The 14,968-nt window shown below is 40.9% G+C and overlaps 1 protein-coding gene across 1 annotated transcript in view; it reads left to right on the forward strand.

The window, feature by feature from the left end:
- Positions 1–5,822: 5,822 nt before the first annotated feature.
- The window catches only part of LOC128543200 (complement factor H-like), a 43,636-nt gene continuing 34,490 nt past the window's right edge, over positions 5,823–14,968 (forward strand). Inside the window, exons 1-4 of the mRNA XM_053513567.1 lie at positions 5,823–5,982; positions 6,153–6,323; positions 6,413–6,518; positions 6,729–6,805. Of these exons, the coding sequence (XP_053369542.1) occupies positions 5,823–5,982; positions 6,153–6,323; positions 6,413–6,518; positions 6,729–6,805 (514 nt within the window). The remainder of the gene's footprint in view (positions 5,983–6,152; positions 6,324–6,412; positions 6,519–6,728; positions 6,806–14,968) is intronic.

The raw sequence follows: 14,968 nt of genomic DNA on the forward strand, positions 1-14,968 counted from the left end.
GTTGACAGCCATACCTTGTCACCTACACTGTACAATCGTCCCGGAGGGTGTCGACGGCGATGCTGGTTGATAGCAGTGGTTGGCTTGTCGGATGGCGGTGTTTGCTTTGTTCCACAGCCGTCGACACCTGCGGACCAACTGTTGGGCTGATGGTACGTCAAGCCATGGAATACCTCAAATGGGCTTAAGTTGGTGGCTGAAGAGGTGTGGAGGTTGTGTGAGAGTTCAGCCCAGATGAGCCCAGGAGCGTTGGTGATCGACGATGAAACATCTTAAATAAAGCTCCAGTTGTTGGTTGGTCCGCTCCGTCTGACCATTAGTCTGGGGATGGTATCCTAAAGAGAGACTACATGTAAAATTGATCAGACGGCAGAAGGCCTTCCAGAACCGGGCGGTAAACTGTGGCCCTCTGTCCGAGACGATGTCTTTTGGGGGGGGGGGGCAGAGTCGTCCAGGCGGACCACCTGCCGGTGCAGTCTTCTCGGCCTGCACCTGACGAACTCTCGTTTCCAAGTCCCAGTGTAGTGGTGCAGTGATTCTTGATGGTGGTAGGACAGGCGGGGGGTCCGTCCAGGGGGCGTCTTCTTTGTGTTGTCTGGAGAGGGCATCCGCCTTGGTGTTCTTTGACCCCAGACGGTAGGAGAGATGGAAATCATACTGTTCAAAAAACAGTGCCCACCGTGCCTGTCTGGGATTCAACTGTTTTAGATTGCTGATGGTGATCAGGTTCTGGTAGTCGGTCCAGACGATGAATGGCTCCCTGGCGCCCTGGAGCCAGTGACGCCACTCCTCCAAGGCCCACTTTATGGCCAGCAGCTCTTGGTCCCCTACCCCATATAGCTGCTGAGTGGGGTCAAACTTCTTGGAGTAGAAACTACATGGGTGTAGTTTCTGGTCTGGACCTCGCTGGGAGAGAACAGCCCCGGTGCCCACATCCGAGGCGTCCACAAACGGCATCTTTGCATCAGGATGAAGGTGGATCGGTGCAGTGGTGAAGCGATGACATAATTCCTGGAAGGCAGACATAGCTGAAGGGTTAAGTTTAAAAGGGTTGGAAGATGGTTGTGTCAGAGCGGTTAGTGGTGCTGCAACTGTACTGTAGCCCCGATTTAAGAAAAAATCTGATGCAGATAAGCTAGTTCATGCATTTATGACCTCCAGACTGGACTATTGTAATGCATTACTAGGTGGTTGTCCTGCATCCTCAATAAACAAGCTTCAGTTAGTCCAAAATGCAGCCGCCAGGGATCTCACTAGATCCAGAAAATATGATCACATAACCCCAATATTATCATCCCTGCACTGGCTACCCGTTCAGTTTAGAATTAGGTACAAAATATTATTACTTACATACAAGGATTTAAATGGTTTAGCTCCCACATACCTAAGCAGTCTTCTGATACAGTACAATTCATCACGCTCCTTAAGATCACAAAACTCTGGACATCTTGTAATTCCCAGAATTTCAAAATCTACAAAAGGGGTTAGGGCTTTTTCATATTTAGCTCCAAAGTTTTGGAATAGCCAGACAGTGTTCGGGGCACAGACAAAGTTTCCCAGTTTAAAAGTAGATTCAAGACGCATCTCTTTAATCTGGCATACGCGTAACTCATCCCATAACTTCATACTTCAGTACATCTATCCTGAATGGCAACTACGCTAATTCTCTCCATCTGTTCTGTACTTTTCTACCCATCCCGAAGCATCTGGAGATTGTGCCAGCTTCAGTAGACAAAGGCCAACCCTGCGATTATCCTGAGGAATCCAGAGAAGGACTACCTCCAGCTGGATTCTGCTTTATGATGGTTAGAGCTACACATGCTGCTCCTGTGCTCTCAGTGATCCAGACCCCATCTGCCCTCTGCACCTACTGACTCATCCCTATGCTGAACTGGACTTCATGTTAATTTAAAGAATTTCAGTTATATTGAACTTTCAATGTAACACACATGATGTTATATAATCTTTATCTGTTATCACCCAAATGAGGATGGGTTCCCTGTTGAGTCTGGTTCCTCTCAAGGTTTCTTCCTATTGCCATCTCAGGGAGTTTTTCCTTGCCACTGTCGCCGTCACCCTTGGGTTGCTCATCAGAGACATTTCATTCATCCATCTCATTATTAATCAGACACATTTTTCTCACACACACAATTTATTATTATTATTATTATTTTATTTTTATTTTTTTATTGAAAAAAAATTAATTTCTTTCATTTTTGTGAAGCTGCTTTGAGACAATGACCATTGTTAAAAGCGCTATATAAATAAATTAAAATTTAATTGAAACGACGATAGCAGTTCGAAAACCCGAGAAACCATTGTAGTTGCTTGAGGGTCTTGGGTAGGGGCCAATGACGCACAACTTCCAGCTTCTGCGGGTCCATGGCCACACCCTGGGACGAGATGACAAAACCCAGGAAAGTGGTGGAGCGCTCGTGAAAAGCGCACTTTTCCAACTTACAGTACAGCTGATGGGCAAGCAATCTCTTGAGGACCGCTCTGACGTGGAGAATGTGTTCTTTGACTGGACAGGAGTATATGAGTATATCGTCCAAGTAAGGTGCGGAAGTCAGCGGTATAGCGACTCACGGACAATCTACCCTGCCGCAGGTGGTACAGCTTTGTGTCGGTCTCCACCTCGCCCGCAGGATTTACAAAGGTAAGTTTTAACTGGCGGGTGAATTCATTGTATGAATGAACGGTATCAGAATCAGAATGAAGGACTGCCGTGGCTCACTCAGCTGCCTGCCCTGACGGCAACGAAACGAGGAGAGCAATGCGCAATCGATCGGTGGAGTATTTGATGGCATTAAACTCAAACACCAGATCTAGAGCAGTTAGGTAAACACTGCATCTCCCGTCCGTGCCATCCCATTTATCCGGTAAAGCAAGAAAAACATCAGGAGTTGGAGAGGGGAGGGGACCGAGTAGCGACCGCCGCAACGGGAGGCCGGTTAGCCACGCTAGCAACAGCCTCACGAAGATCCGCGTTCTCCTGCCGTAGCTCCGCCAGCTCTTGGCACAGGGCCGCGACGTCTTGGACGCTCCGTCTAAGAGCATCGAGTTCTCCGTTTAGCTTGTTGATTAGCTCGGCATGCCGATCTACCACGTCGCATAGGTGCGCATAGTCCGCTGGGTTTACCGCTTGTGGCTCAGTCATTCTGTCACGATACTAACCGGGATGATCAGAAGATTCAGCACACTAGCGGTTAGCCCTTTGTAGCGTGGATGGTAAACCCAAACGTGGAAGCAAGTGAGTAGGCAGGATAACCAAGCAATTTAGTCTAAGGACTCTCACAGAAGGGGAGCAAGGGAAAAACACAAATTTGACTGAACTCAATGACTGAGCGATGTGAAAATCCATCTTGTTTCCTTTAATGCTTACTGTTTTGCAACTACAACTTTCGGGTCCTAGTGCTGGTCGTGGCGCGGGTGTGTGGGACAAATTACTGTACTTTCTGGACTATAAGCCGCGACTTTTGTTACACAATTTCAATCCTGCGGCTTATGCAGAGATGCGGCTAATGTATGCATTTTTTCTAACGGCCGCCAGGGGCGCTCGAGCAGAAAAGGTAAGAGTGAGACATGTGATGTCGAGGAAGACGCAAGTCACAACCGCTAATAAACACCATAGAAGAAGAAATTTAACGTACGGTACCTTTGCGCGCTTTGTACATGAATAAAATTAGCATAAGCCTACCCTCATCATGGAAAATGCAAAAAGAAAAGCATATGACGCAGCTTTCAAGTTAAAAGTAATCGAGCTGGCCGATAAAGAAGGAAACAGAGCTGCAGCACGTAAATTTCGCATAGATGAGTCGATGGTGAGACGCTGAAAACGGCAGCGGGAAGAACTGGAGCAATGTAAAAAGTCGAAAAAAAAGAAAAGCTAAGTTATGTTATTAAAACATTGAAAACTCTTTTTGTGTACCGTCTTTCTTTGTAAATACCCCATGTTTCAATGTGGGCACATGCGGCTTATAGTCAGGTGTGGTTTATGTATGTACAAAATGGTTTTTCCTTTAAAATATGTACTAGGTGCGGCTTATAGCCAGGTGCGGGTTATAGTCCGGAAATTACGGTATGTCTAAATATTTTGCATATAAAACTTTCGTATACTCTCATATAACTCAATATTCTTGATTCATTACTGTATATGTAAGGTAAAATATTTCAAGCCTTTTTTGTTTTCATTTTGTTGATTCCAACATTTTAGAATGTTTCATTTTGAATTTTAAATTACAATTCATATAGACTAATACCATGTATCTCTCTGTCTAGTTCATTACATGCAAACACAGTCATTGGGAAAAAATGCTGACTTGAAATTTTTCCAGAAGATGATCATCGACACCAAAGACCATGAATATACAGCTATCCGCATAAAGCAACAGTGAGACTGAGTTGTGCTACCGGCTTCGTTGGATCGTTGAAGATTGAATGTAACAATGGACGATGGGAAAAAACTGGAGGGAGAGATTGTAAAAGTAATTATAATGTGCATATGTGTATATAAATATATATATTAAAGAAGTCATATGTTGTATTTTGCATGAAATAATGCCAATTGTTTCATGTAGAAAGGCCATGTGGTCACCCAGGAGACACAAATTTTTGAATTTTAAATTGCAATTCATATAGAATAAATAACATGTATCTCTCAGTCTAGTTCATTACATGCAAACACAATCATTAGGAAGAAATATTGACTTGGAATTTTTATAGAAGATGATCATCGACACCAAAGACCATGAATATTATAATATTATAATATTACATATATATATATATATATATATATATATATATATATATATATATATATATATATTTGGAAAACATATTGGATAATTAAAAGTAATTCATTTATTTATATGTTATACTGTAGCAAAGATTATTCTTTTTTAAGCTCACTCCAAATTACAAGCTTATATTTTCTTTTGCTTATCTCCTCTTAAATAAACAAGTGTTTTTGTCAGTCACATGGGTCCACTTACTGGATTTTGCTGATCTTCTGGCTATGTGTCAATCTAAAGGATATTGACCTTTTTTTGTACATATTAGTTTTCATGTCCACAGCTGTCCACAAAAAGCCAAAATAAATAAGTACTTGTATTTAAAAGTATTAATTAATTTATAGTTACTTGTGAGTTTCAGTAAAGTAATGAATCTTTATAATGCCTTAATGATCATTCATTATCAGTCACTATTTACAGTGCTGTTAATCAGTTCTTAAATGTTAAGCATTCTGCAGTAAAACTATGCCATTCTATTGGAAAACTCTGGAAATGATACATTGGAACTATCAAGATATTTAATTTTACCAATGTTTTAATTCAATATATATACAATTATCTTTCCAATATTTTTATCTATAATGTGTTTCTTTTATTCTTAATCTTTGCTCAAACTAAATGTGGATTGGTCATTTTTTGCTGTAGTATAAAAGACTATCCCTTGTTGCTGACAATATATTAATATATTGGCTTTATTATTACAATAAAAAAATTGAATAAAAAATTTATACTAAGGATTGCCTTTGAAAATATATAATCCAAAGGCAAATGGTTTTTGTTATTTCTCCTTTTATTTTGCAACTTGCCCTTTACTCTCAACATATCTGCCTTGCACACAAATACCCAAAGCATTCCATTTTACTTTTTAAAAAATCTGACATATTTAACGTCTATGCCATATTTATTAGGGCCACATGAAACAAATTCATATTAAAGGTTAAATTTTCCATATGTTTATGTCATTTTTTTATTTTTATTTTTAAAACACTAATCCAAATGTGTATAAAGATCTGTCAGCTCTAATAAATGATTAACAAAGAGCTATTATTGATCCATTGTCAAAAAGGATACCATAGTAATCCCTATGCTGCAAATCTGCTAGGGATGGGATCCAATATGGACGTGACAACCAAAATCTTCTTTGTGGCTTTTTGGTTATCCTTTTTTACTGTAGCCAAAAGTCAAGGTAATGTGCCTATACATTTAAAAATGTATCACGTATTTACTTTACCATTTCAGTTTTTTTTTTATAATTATTTTTTTTTTTTTACCTGAGTTTAGGATGATGTTTCATCGAATCTATATTCATTTAAGATCCATCATGAACTCTGACTAACCAAAAATTATTTCATACAGAATGTCTTAAAAAAGATATTGATTTTGAGAACACTCTAAGAAGTGGGCTTGAGGACAGCTATCCGCATAAAGCAACAGTGAGACTGAGTTGTGCTACCGGCTTTGTTGGATCGTTGAAGATTGAATGTAACAATGGACGATGGGAAAAAACTGGAGGGAGAGATTGTAAAAGTAATCATAATGTGCATATGTGTGTATATATATATTATTGTAGTCATATTTTGTATTTTGCATGAAATAATGCCAATTGTTTCATGTAGAAAGACCATGTGGTCACCCAGGAGACACACCGAATGGAGACTTTAGGCTTACAAAAGAGTTAGAGTTTGTGTTTGGAGCTACAGTGGAATATACATGTAGGACAGGGTAAGATATTTTTCTCTCTCTCTCTCTCTCTCTCTTCCCATTTTATAAGACAACAAATGAAATGTCATGTTAATATGGTTATCAATTCTATGTAATAGTTTACAGTTTTGATTCACCCCCCTACATTGAATGTCAAATGTACATGCACATTTGTTTGTTAAATTATTTTTTAAATTCCTACCTATACTTCTGTTTTCTATCATTTTTAAGGTATGTAATGGCCAGCAGAGTAAATTATCGCAACTGTCGTAGTCAGGGGTGGGATAATGCTGTACCTGTCTGTGAAGGTAAGGAAATACATATCGCTCTACTTATTTAACTCATTTGCATATTTCTAAATTTTATTGACGGTAAACTTGTTCAGTTGGGGTCTAACTGATCTAATTGATTTCTGAATATTTTTACTCATTTTTTACAAAAAATTTTTTTTTAATCAAAATAAAAAGATGCTGTTACAAGCGCATTATAAGCATATCATTATGTTCAGAGGTGGTCATACTTCAGGAGTTTCCAGATATTTTATTTCAAACAGCCTTAAACTATTGGACTACTATAACATTTGAGCATTTTATTATGAGAGTTACATAGATGTAACATACTGTAAACAATAAAAATCTACTAAATCTCTTCACATTAAACTTAAATCCTAATAGGCTTTTTAAAAAGTGTTACACTACAACATTTACATTTCCCAACCAATTTCAGTGATTTGTTTTTGTGTTCAAGTGTTATTGTACTTAAGTGTTTATGATTTACATATATACATAGTGCAAGAAAAAAGTTATTCATAATCTTTGCTGTTAGCCTATAATTGCTGCTAATTGTTTAAGAGAGGAATTATTTCTGGGGTTAAACTAATTAATTGTCATTAGGGACAGTATTATTACAAAAGTAATGTACATAAAATGTGCAGAAGATTCGTTGTTTGTTTGCTTGTTTTTGCGTACATTGTGGAATTACAATTTCTCTTTAAGTTCCCATAACTTTTTCTTTTTAAGAGCATAGTGCATTCACTTTATAATATTTTTTAAAATAATTAAAACAGTTTAAAGTATTAATAATTGAGGAAGAAATTAAGATAATTTAAAGAAAAAAAGTGTGAAGTGACAAAAAGTGACACCAGTGCACCCTGGGAAATTAGGTCCCTGCCAAACAAAGTCTCTGAGTGCAACATGCCCCCTAGGGGTATTTCCTGACATAACCCCACCCCGGAAAAATCCACCGTAGTGCCATCAGACAAACCTCCCAAAATCCCCATTGAACTTTTCAATACCAAGGCTATGGCACACATTCTTAAGGCAGGGTGGGGTTTGCCACAGTAAGACAACCTGGCGTACAGAGGTCTCGACCCAGCATGCAGTGCGAACACAATGTCTCCTAACGGTAGCTAAGAGATGAAATCCTCAAAGCCAGATGAACACAGTGTTTGTTCTCAGAGCAGACTGGGCCTCTACTGAGGCTAACAGGAGCATCAGTGGCTCCACTGAGACTAACAGGAACATTAGTGGCTCCAATGAGGCTAACAGGAAAATTAGGGTGGGGGTTCTTATGTTGAAAGCCTACACTGAGGCTAACAGGAACATCAGTGGCTCCACTGAGACTAACAGGAACATTAGTGGCTCCAATGAGGCTAACAGGAAAATTAGGGTGGGGGTTCTTATGTTGAAAGCCTACACTGAGGCTAACAGGAACATCAGGGCCTGTACTAATCTGTTTCTGGGGGGCTGCACTTCTCTAGTAGAGCCTGCAAATGCGCCCAGTCTTGCGCAGCATGGCAAATTACCTTATCTGCTTGCTGTTGGATTGCATAGTGCCGCCGCCGATATTTGTTGTCCACCTTCCGTTGAAACTTGGTCTGGGGTTCCTCTTCACCCTGAAAATTGCCATACCTTGACCCCTGGTCTATTCCTCTGGATTGTTTCGTGGAGACACGTCACCCTGAACACCGTCATGCTGTGTCCTGAGAGGCACACGAAAAGTTTCTCTATCGTAAGCATGGAGCCTTCTTCGGCGGGGTGCTCCGGGAGATCTTCAATGTCAGAGCCTCTTCCACCCCCCCCACCCCCAACATTTATAGGAGACCCCTCAGCTATAACTTGGTGTCCGTCTTGCATTCTGTCATGATATATGGATCTCAGGTGAAGCTTAAGTGCAGAGGTAAAGACTTAATAAAGAAGACATAAATAGTGTTCTGTTATGTCGTGGTTTGTTCTGTTATGTCGTGGTTGCGCACTGTCACTTTGTTGTTGCTCTTGTTTGCACATTTGTACGTGCACTTTATGTTGTCTATAAAAATGTTACTTAGCTAGTTAGTTTTTTGTTAATTTATGTTGTAATTTATGTTAGGTCTCTCTGTCCTGTCTCTGCTAGCCAGCTAACTAGGCCTCTTGGTTAGCTAGTTTAGTGTCTATGGTAATTTATGTTGTAAATTTATGTTGCATGTAGCACCTTGGTCCTGGAGGAACGTTGTTTCGTTTCACTGTATACTAACTGTATATGGTTGTAATGACAATAAAGCCTACTTGAACTTGAACTTGATAAAACATAAAAGATAACTAAACTGTAACGCTAACAGATAAGGGAAAAAAGTAATGATGCAAACTCTACAGATAAGATAACAGATTCACAACGAAAGAACAAAACAGATGAACAAACATAAACATAACCCCCAGATCTATTTACCGTATACAATTATGGCTGAAAAAGCAAAAGGTAATCTCTATGACACCCTGGTAAATGAAGTCCCAGCCAAACAAAGTCTCCAGGTGCAAGGTGCCTGTCACATGCCAGCCAGATCAACCCAGCACCTCCAGACTCTAAACTCCACTCCAGGTTTTTCCCCTCTCAAGCTCACCTGCCACTCAAGCACACCTGAAACCTATTATGCAATTATCTCTAGGCTTTTTAAGCACGCTGAGAGAACCATTCAGTGCCTCAGTATCTTACTTGTGTGCCTCACGTCTATCTTGTAAAGCAGTTTTCAGTGTTATCTAGCCTGTTATCGACCCTGCCAGTTTTTCGGATTTCTCTCTCGTCTACGCCCCTCCTGGTACTTTTGCTGTTATTGGACTGATTAATGTGTATGACCTCGCATGTTCCCAGGATTTCGGATTTGCACTCACGTTTTGGAATTGTTCGATCTCGCTGCTGGATTTCCAGATATCGACCTCTGCCTGGACAAGGACGATTCTTCCAGCCGCCACTTCACCTTGCTCGCCTTGCTCGCGAGCACTTCCGCATTCGAGCATTCCCGTATTCGCGGAGAAAAGACACTCGCGGCGCGCGCGCCGATCTTCACTTTCGCCGAAGAAGACAAGCCGCTGCACCCCATTCACCAACTTATACGTGCTAAGCGGACTGACAGCAAAAGAAAAGATCGCTTGCAAGAACCCGAGAGGATTCCCCGCGTCCGACTTCCGGGATTTCCGTATAGCCACCTCTGCCTGCCCCTGACAGTATACTGCGGCTATGACGGACCCAGCGGACGCTTCTCGCCACAGACCTAGCCCTCAAGCCAGGCTTCAACTCAGGTCTAGCGCACGGTCTGATGCCCGATTGCGTCAGACTGTCGCCCAGCAGGGACTTTTGATCAATTCCCAACAGCAAAGTCTCCAGCAGATCTCCCAGGCTTTGTCTCAGCTGTCGACTTAATTTCAACAGGTATGCTCTGCCCTTCCTTCTACTTCAACACCCGCGACCCAGCACGAACCTTGCCTGCCCAACCCGCAACCATACAATGGCGATCCCGGAACCTGTCGTTCCTTCCTGTCTCAGTGTTCTCTGTCACTAGAGCTCCAACCCTCAACTTTTCCCACCGAACGCTCTAAGGTGGCCTATGTCATCACCCTCCTCACAGACAGAGCCCGTGAGTGGGGAACCGCCGTCTGGGATGCTAACAGCCCTTGCTGTGCCACCTTCAGTGCCTTCACTGAGGAGATGAAGAGGGTCTTTGATCGTTCTTACGCAGGAAGGGAGGCTGCGAGGCAACTGCTGGAGCTTCGCCAGGGTTCTAGGTCTGCTTACGACTATGCCATTGAGTTTCGAACCTTGGCGGCTGCCACTGAGTGGGACGCCCAGGCCTTGTACGACACCTTTTTAAATGGACTTTCGGAGTCTGTCAAGGATCAGTTAGTCTCCCAGCAGCTCCCTAAAGACATTAATGGTCTAATGGATCTGGCAGGGCGAGTAGACGCACGCTTCCAACAAAGACGCTGCGCCCCTGGCCAACTCCAGCCCAGGACCAATAATTCTCCTGTTCAAACCACCTCCACTGGCTCTCCGACCGAACCCATGCAGATACACGAAACAAGCAGCTGAGGCATTTCGGGAACTGAAGATGCGCTTCACTTCAGCTCCGATTCTCCAACAACCTGATCCTGCCCTTCAGTTTGTGGTCGAGGTGGACGCCTCAGATTCTGGAGTAGGGGAGGTGCTGTCACAAAGGTCTCCCACGGACAACAAGCTGCACCCCTGCTGTTTTTTCTCCCGCCGCCTCTCGCCCACCGAAAGGAATTACGGCATTGGGGATCGGGAGCTGCTGGCTGTAAAACTGGCGTTAGAGGAGTGAAGACACTGGCTGGAGGGAACCGAGGCCCCGTTCCTGGTCTGGACAGACCACAAGAACCTGGAATATATAAGGACAGCCAAACGCCTCAATTCCCGACAAGCAAGGTGGTCCCTATTCTTTTCTCGTTTCAACTTCTCCCTGTCCTACCGCCCGGGCTCGAAGAATACCAAACCGGACGCGCTCTCCCGCCAGTTTTCACCAGTCCAAGATCAAGCATCCGACGCCTCCATTTTGCCCCCCCAATGCCCTGTAGGAGCGGCACTGCTAGACGTCGAGTCACGAGTCAGGACAGCGCATAACCAGGGACCTGGCCCCCCAGAGACACCAGCAGGCAGGCTCTTTGTCCCGGAGGCAGAACGACAGTGTGTCCTGGAATGGGGGCATGGTTCAAGGCTGGCCTGCCACCCTGGGGCGGCACACACTCTAGCCCTCCCGACTTCCGGGATTGTGGAGATTCCCTCGCGTCATAGTCCCGCCTCCTCTCACGTCACTAAAGGCTTCCCCAGTCACTAAGCACACACAGCCACTGCTTCTCTCCCCTGCTCCTGCTGCGCCTGCTACCCAAGCCTCAGTTTATAAAATAAAGATTAAAAACACTATTTCCCATCATTTAACCACTGTGTGTCTGCTATTGGGTTCATTTCCGTTCAGCCACCTCTGCCCGCCCCTGACAGTGCCCTCTAGGGGTATTTCCAGACAATTTGTCACACTTAAATAATTGAGATCATCAAACTAATTTTTATATCACAAAAAAGATAACCCAGGTAAATGCAAAATGCTGTTTTCAAATTATGATTTCATTTATTAAGGAAAAAAGCAAACCTGTCCAAACCTACTGTACTTTTTGTTTGAAAAAGTAACTTCCCCCCTGCTAAATCATGAATGAACTGTGATTAACCACATTTTTTGGAAAGCTGAGTTAGATTTCACTTGCCACACCCAGGCTTGATACTGCCAGAACTTGTCTGACAATGTGAAGCACACTAAAAGATATGAAAAAGCAACACAACCTAAAGAAATTCAGTAATGGATGAAAAACTAAGTAATTGACATGCATCAGACTGAAAGATTTACAAAGCCATTTCTAAGGCTTTGGGACTTCCAGCAAACCACAGTGAGAGACATTATACACAAATGTATAAAACTTGGAACAGCAATGAACTCTTCCATGAGTGGCCAGCCTTCCATAATTACTCCAAGAGAACAACAATGACTCTTCCCAGAGCTTATAAAAGAAAAACATCTAATGAACTGCAGGCCTCACTTGCCTCAGTTGAGGTCAGCGTTCTTGATTTAACAATAAGAAAAAGAGACTAGACAAAAATGGCATCCATGGGAGAAATCCGAGGTGAAAGCCACTGCTGACCAAAAAAACACAAACGCTTGTCTCACATTTGCCAAAAAACATATTGATTATCCTCAAGACTTTTGGGCAAATATTATGTGGACTGATGAGACAAAAGTTTCCAAAAAATACTTTTTGGAAGGTGTTGGTTCTATTGCATCTGGTGTAAAACTAACATTGTATTTTACAAATAAGAACATCACCAGCATCATCAGCATTATCAACAGTCAAGCAGAGTGTGGTAGTCTGATGACGTGGCTGCTTTGCAACTTAAAGACCTGGACAACTTGCCATAATTGATAGAACTACAAGAAAATCCTAAAGGATAATGTCTAGCCATTAGTTTGCGGCCTCAACCTCACTTGGGTATGTAGCAGGACAATGATCAGAAAAATACCTGCAAGTCCACCTCTGAATGACTCAAAAAATAAGAAAATGAAGGTTTTGCAGTGGCCTAGTCAAAGTTTGGACTTAAATCCAATAGAGATGATGTGGCATGACATTAATGCATGAAAAGCCTCCAATGTGGCAGAATTACTACAATTCTGCAGCAAAAAAAAATTCCTCCACAATGACTTATTGCCAGTTATCACAAACGCTTGATTGCAGTTGTTGCCGCCAAGGGTGGCACAACCAATTAATAGGTTTAGGGGCAATTACTTTTAAAGGCCATTTATATTAAATTGTAAATAGTATGTGTTGCCACATTGTATAAATAGTAGTATTGTCATTTAAGAAATTGTAATTTAAGAAAATAATGTATTTAATAATAAAAACAATCATATGTATATGGGTCATTGACGGATAAGACTTTTTAATAGGCCAATTTTAAAATACCAAAAATATGGATATGTTTGGCCATTTTCTAAACATTTGGAATGTAGTGTACACATGCCTTTATAAAGAAAAGTAAAAAAATTGTCATTTTAGTGTTTTTACACTTAAGTTAATAAAACATAGCCTTAAAAAAGTCATCTGGGGCGACCGTAATATATCTCAGAATTCACATTTTTATGTATCATTAAGACTAGTTAAACTCATATCAGTAAGTAGATAAACTGATAAAGAAAGATAAACTTTAGTGCCCTTTCATTTTATGAAAACCATTATTTCACAAGTTTATTCTATAATATCAGAGTCTCCCTCATTATCCAGTTAAAATAAATGTTTATCCCTATAAAATGGCTGAATTTAGAAAAAAAAGATAAAATATACAAATAATTATACTTAAACAATTAACTCTATGTATATAATTGATGTATAGAATATGAAAACTACAAATATAGGACATATATCTATAATTTTAAACATTTAGCAGTGGTCGCCCCACATGATACTCGGTCGCCCCATATGATGTTTTCAAGCTTACTCAGGTATAACAGGCTAACAGTTAGCCTCAGAAACCAAATTAGTTTCTTCTAGTGACAAAGCACTATTAAATTTATCATCAAAATATAGATTTGTGAAAAAAAAAATTATAATTCACAGTTTTGGGGTGGTCGCCCCACATGATGACCAAAAGTGACTACGACATCACAGCCGTTAAAAAACAGCTTTTTCTTACTATATGAGAGAGACTGATTTACTATACAGTTGTTTCCAGGGGGTCTTCACTTGTGTCTGGCTGATGCAGTATCCCATCCTTGAGATGTTTTTAAAAATAAAGGTCCCAAAATTGTGGTTTGTTGATGGTCGCCCCGGATGAAATGGATAGAATCAACATAATTCGGACAACATTCGTTTGTATATCATGATAGAAATATATGAGCAAATGCTTTATAGTTTTGTCAATGGATGCAAAACATGTTTAAAATTATGCCAACTAGGAAAAGGGATATATTTAAGTTGATTTAAAGTGTTTTTAAACCAGTTGTCCTAACTAAAGTCAAGGCCGGACGGTCGCCCCATATGGTGTTTTGGCACTTCGATGAAAAAGTTAAAAATTTGGAGAAGTTAGAGTGGTTTAGTAGGTAAAGAAGGTATAACAAGTAGATGAGAAATTTTTATGTATTTTTTAGTTTTTTCTGCAAAATAAAATTAACCCGGACAGAAAAAGGGGGCGTCACGTCATTGACCCATATACTATACTGTATAGTACAGTATATACGACCCTTCGCTTAAAATATAGTCTCAGGTAGAGTTTTTGCCAACTTTAGTTGAACATCCTGCAGAACCAACCACCATCATTCTGAGGACTTTGTTGCACCTGATTCTATTTTTATGCATGCAAAACCCAGTTTCTTTTTTGTCTGAAAAGTGGTCTTTTACTGTACAGATATTTTCCCATAAGTTTATTATTATTATTATTATTATTATTATTATTATTATTACTACTATATTTTTTGCAGGAACACTAATGTTTAGAAATCAGATTTTTTTTTGTACTGACTAAATAATGACGTCCTAAACTAAGCATATATGACACAGTTTATACAAAAAAAAACACAGGGACATCTGACATCTGACCTTGGGGTGAATGTGCTGGGACGTCAACTCCTGTAAAGATTGGAAAACTGGCTTGAATGTTTTCCACTTGTG

The sequence above is a fragment of the Clarias gariepinus genome, chromosome 15 (assembly GCF_024256425.1).
Source record: "Clarias gariepinus isolate MV-2021 ecotype Netherlands chromosome 15, CGAR_prim_01v2, whole genome shotgun sequence".
Classification (NCBI taxonomy): domain Eukaryota; kingdom Metazoa; phylum Chordata; class Actinopteri; order Siluriformes; family Clariidae; genus Clarias; species Clarias gariepinus.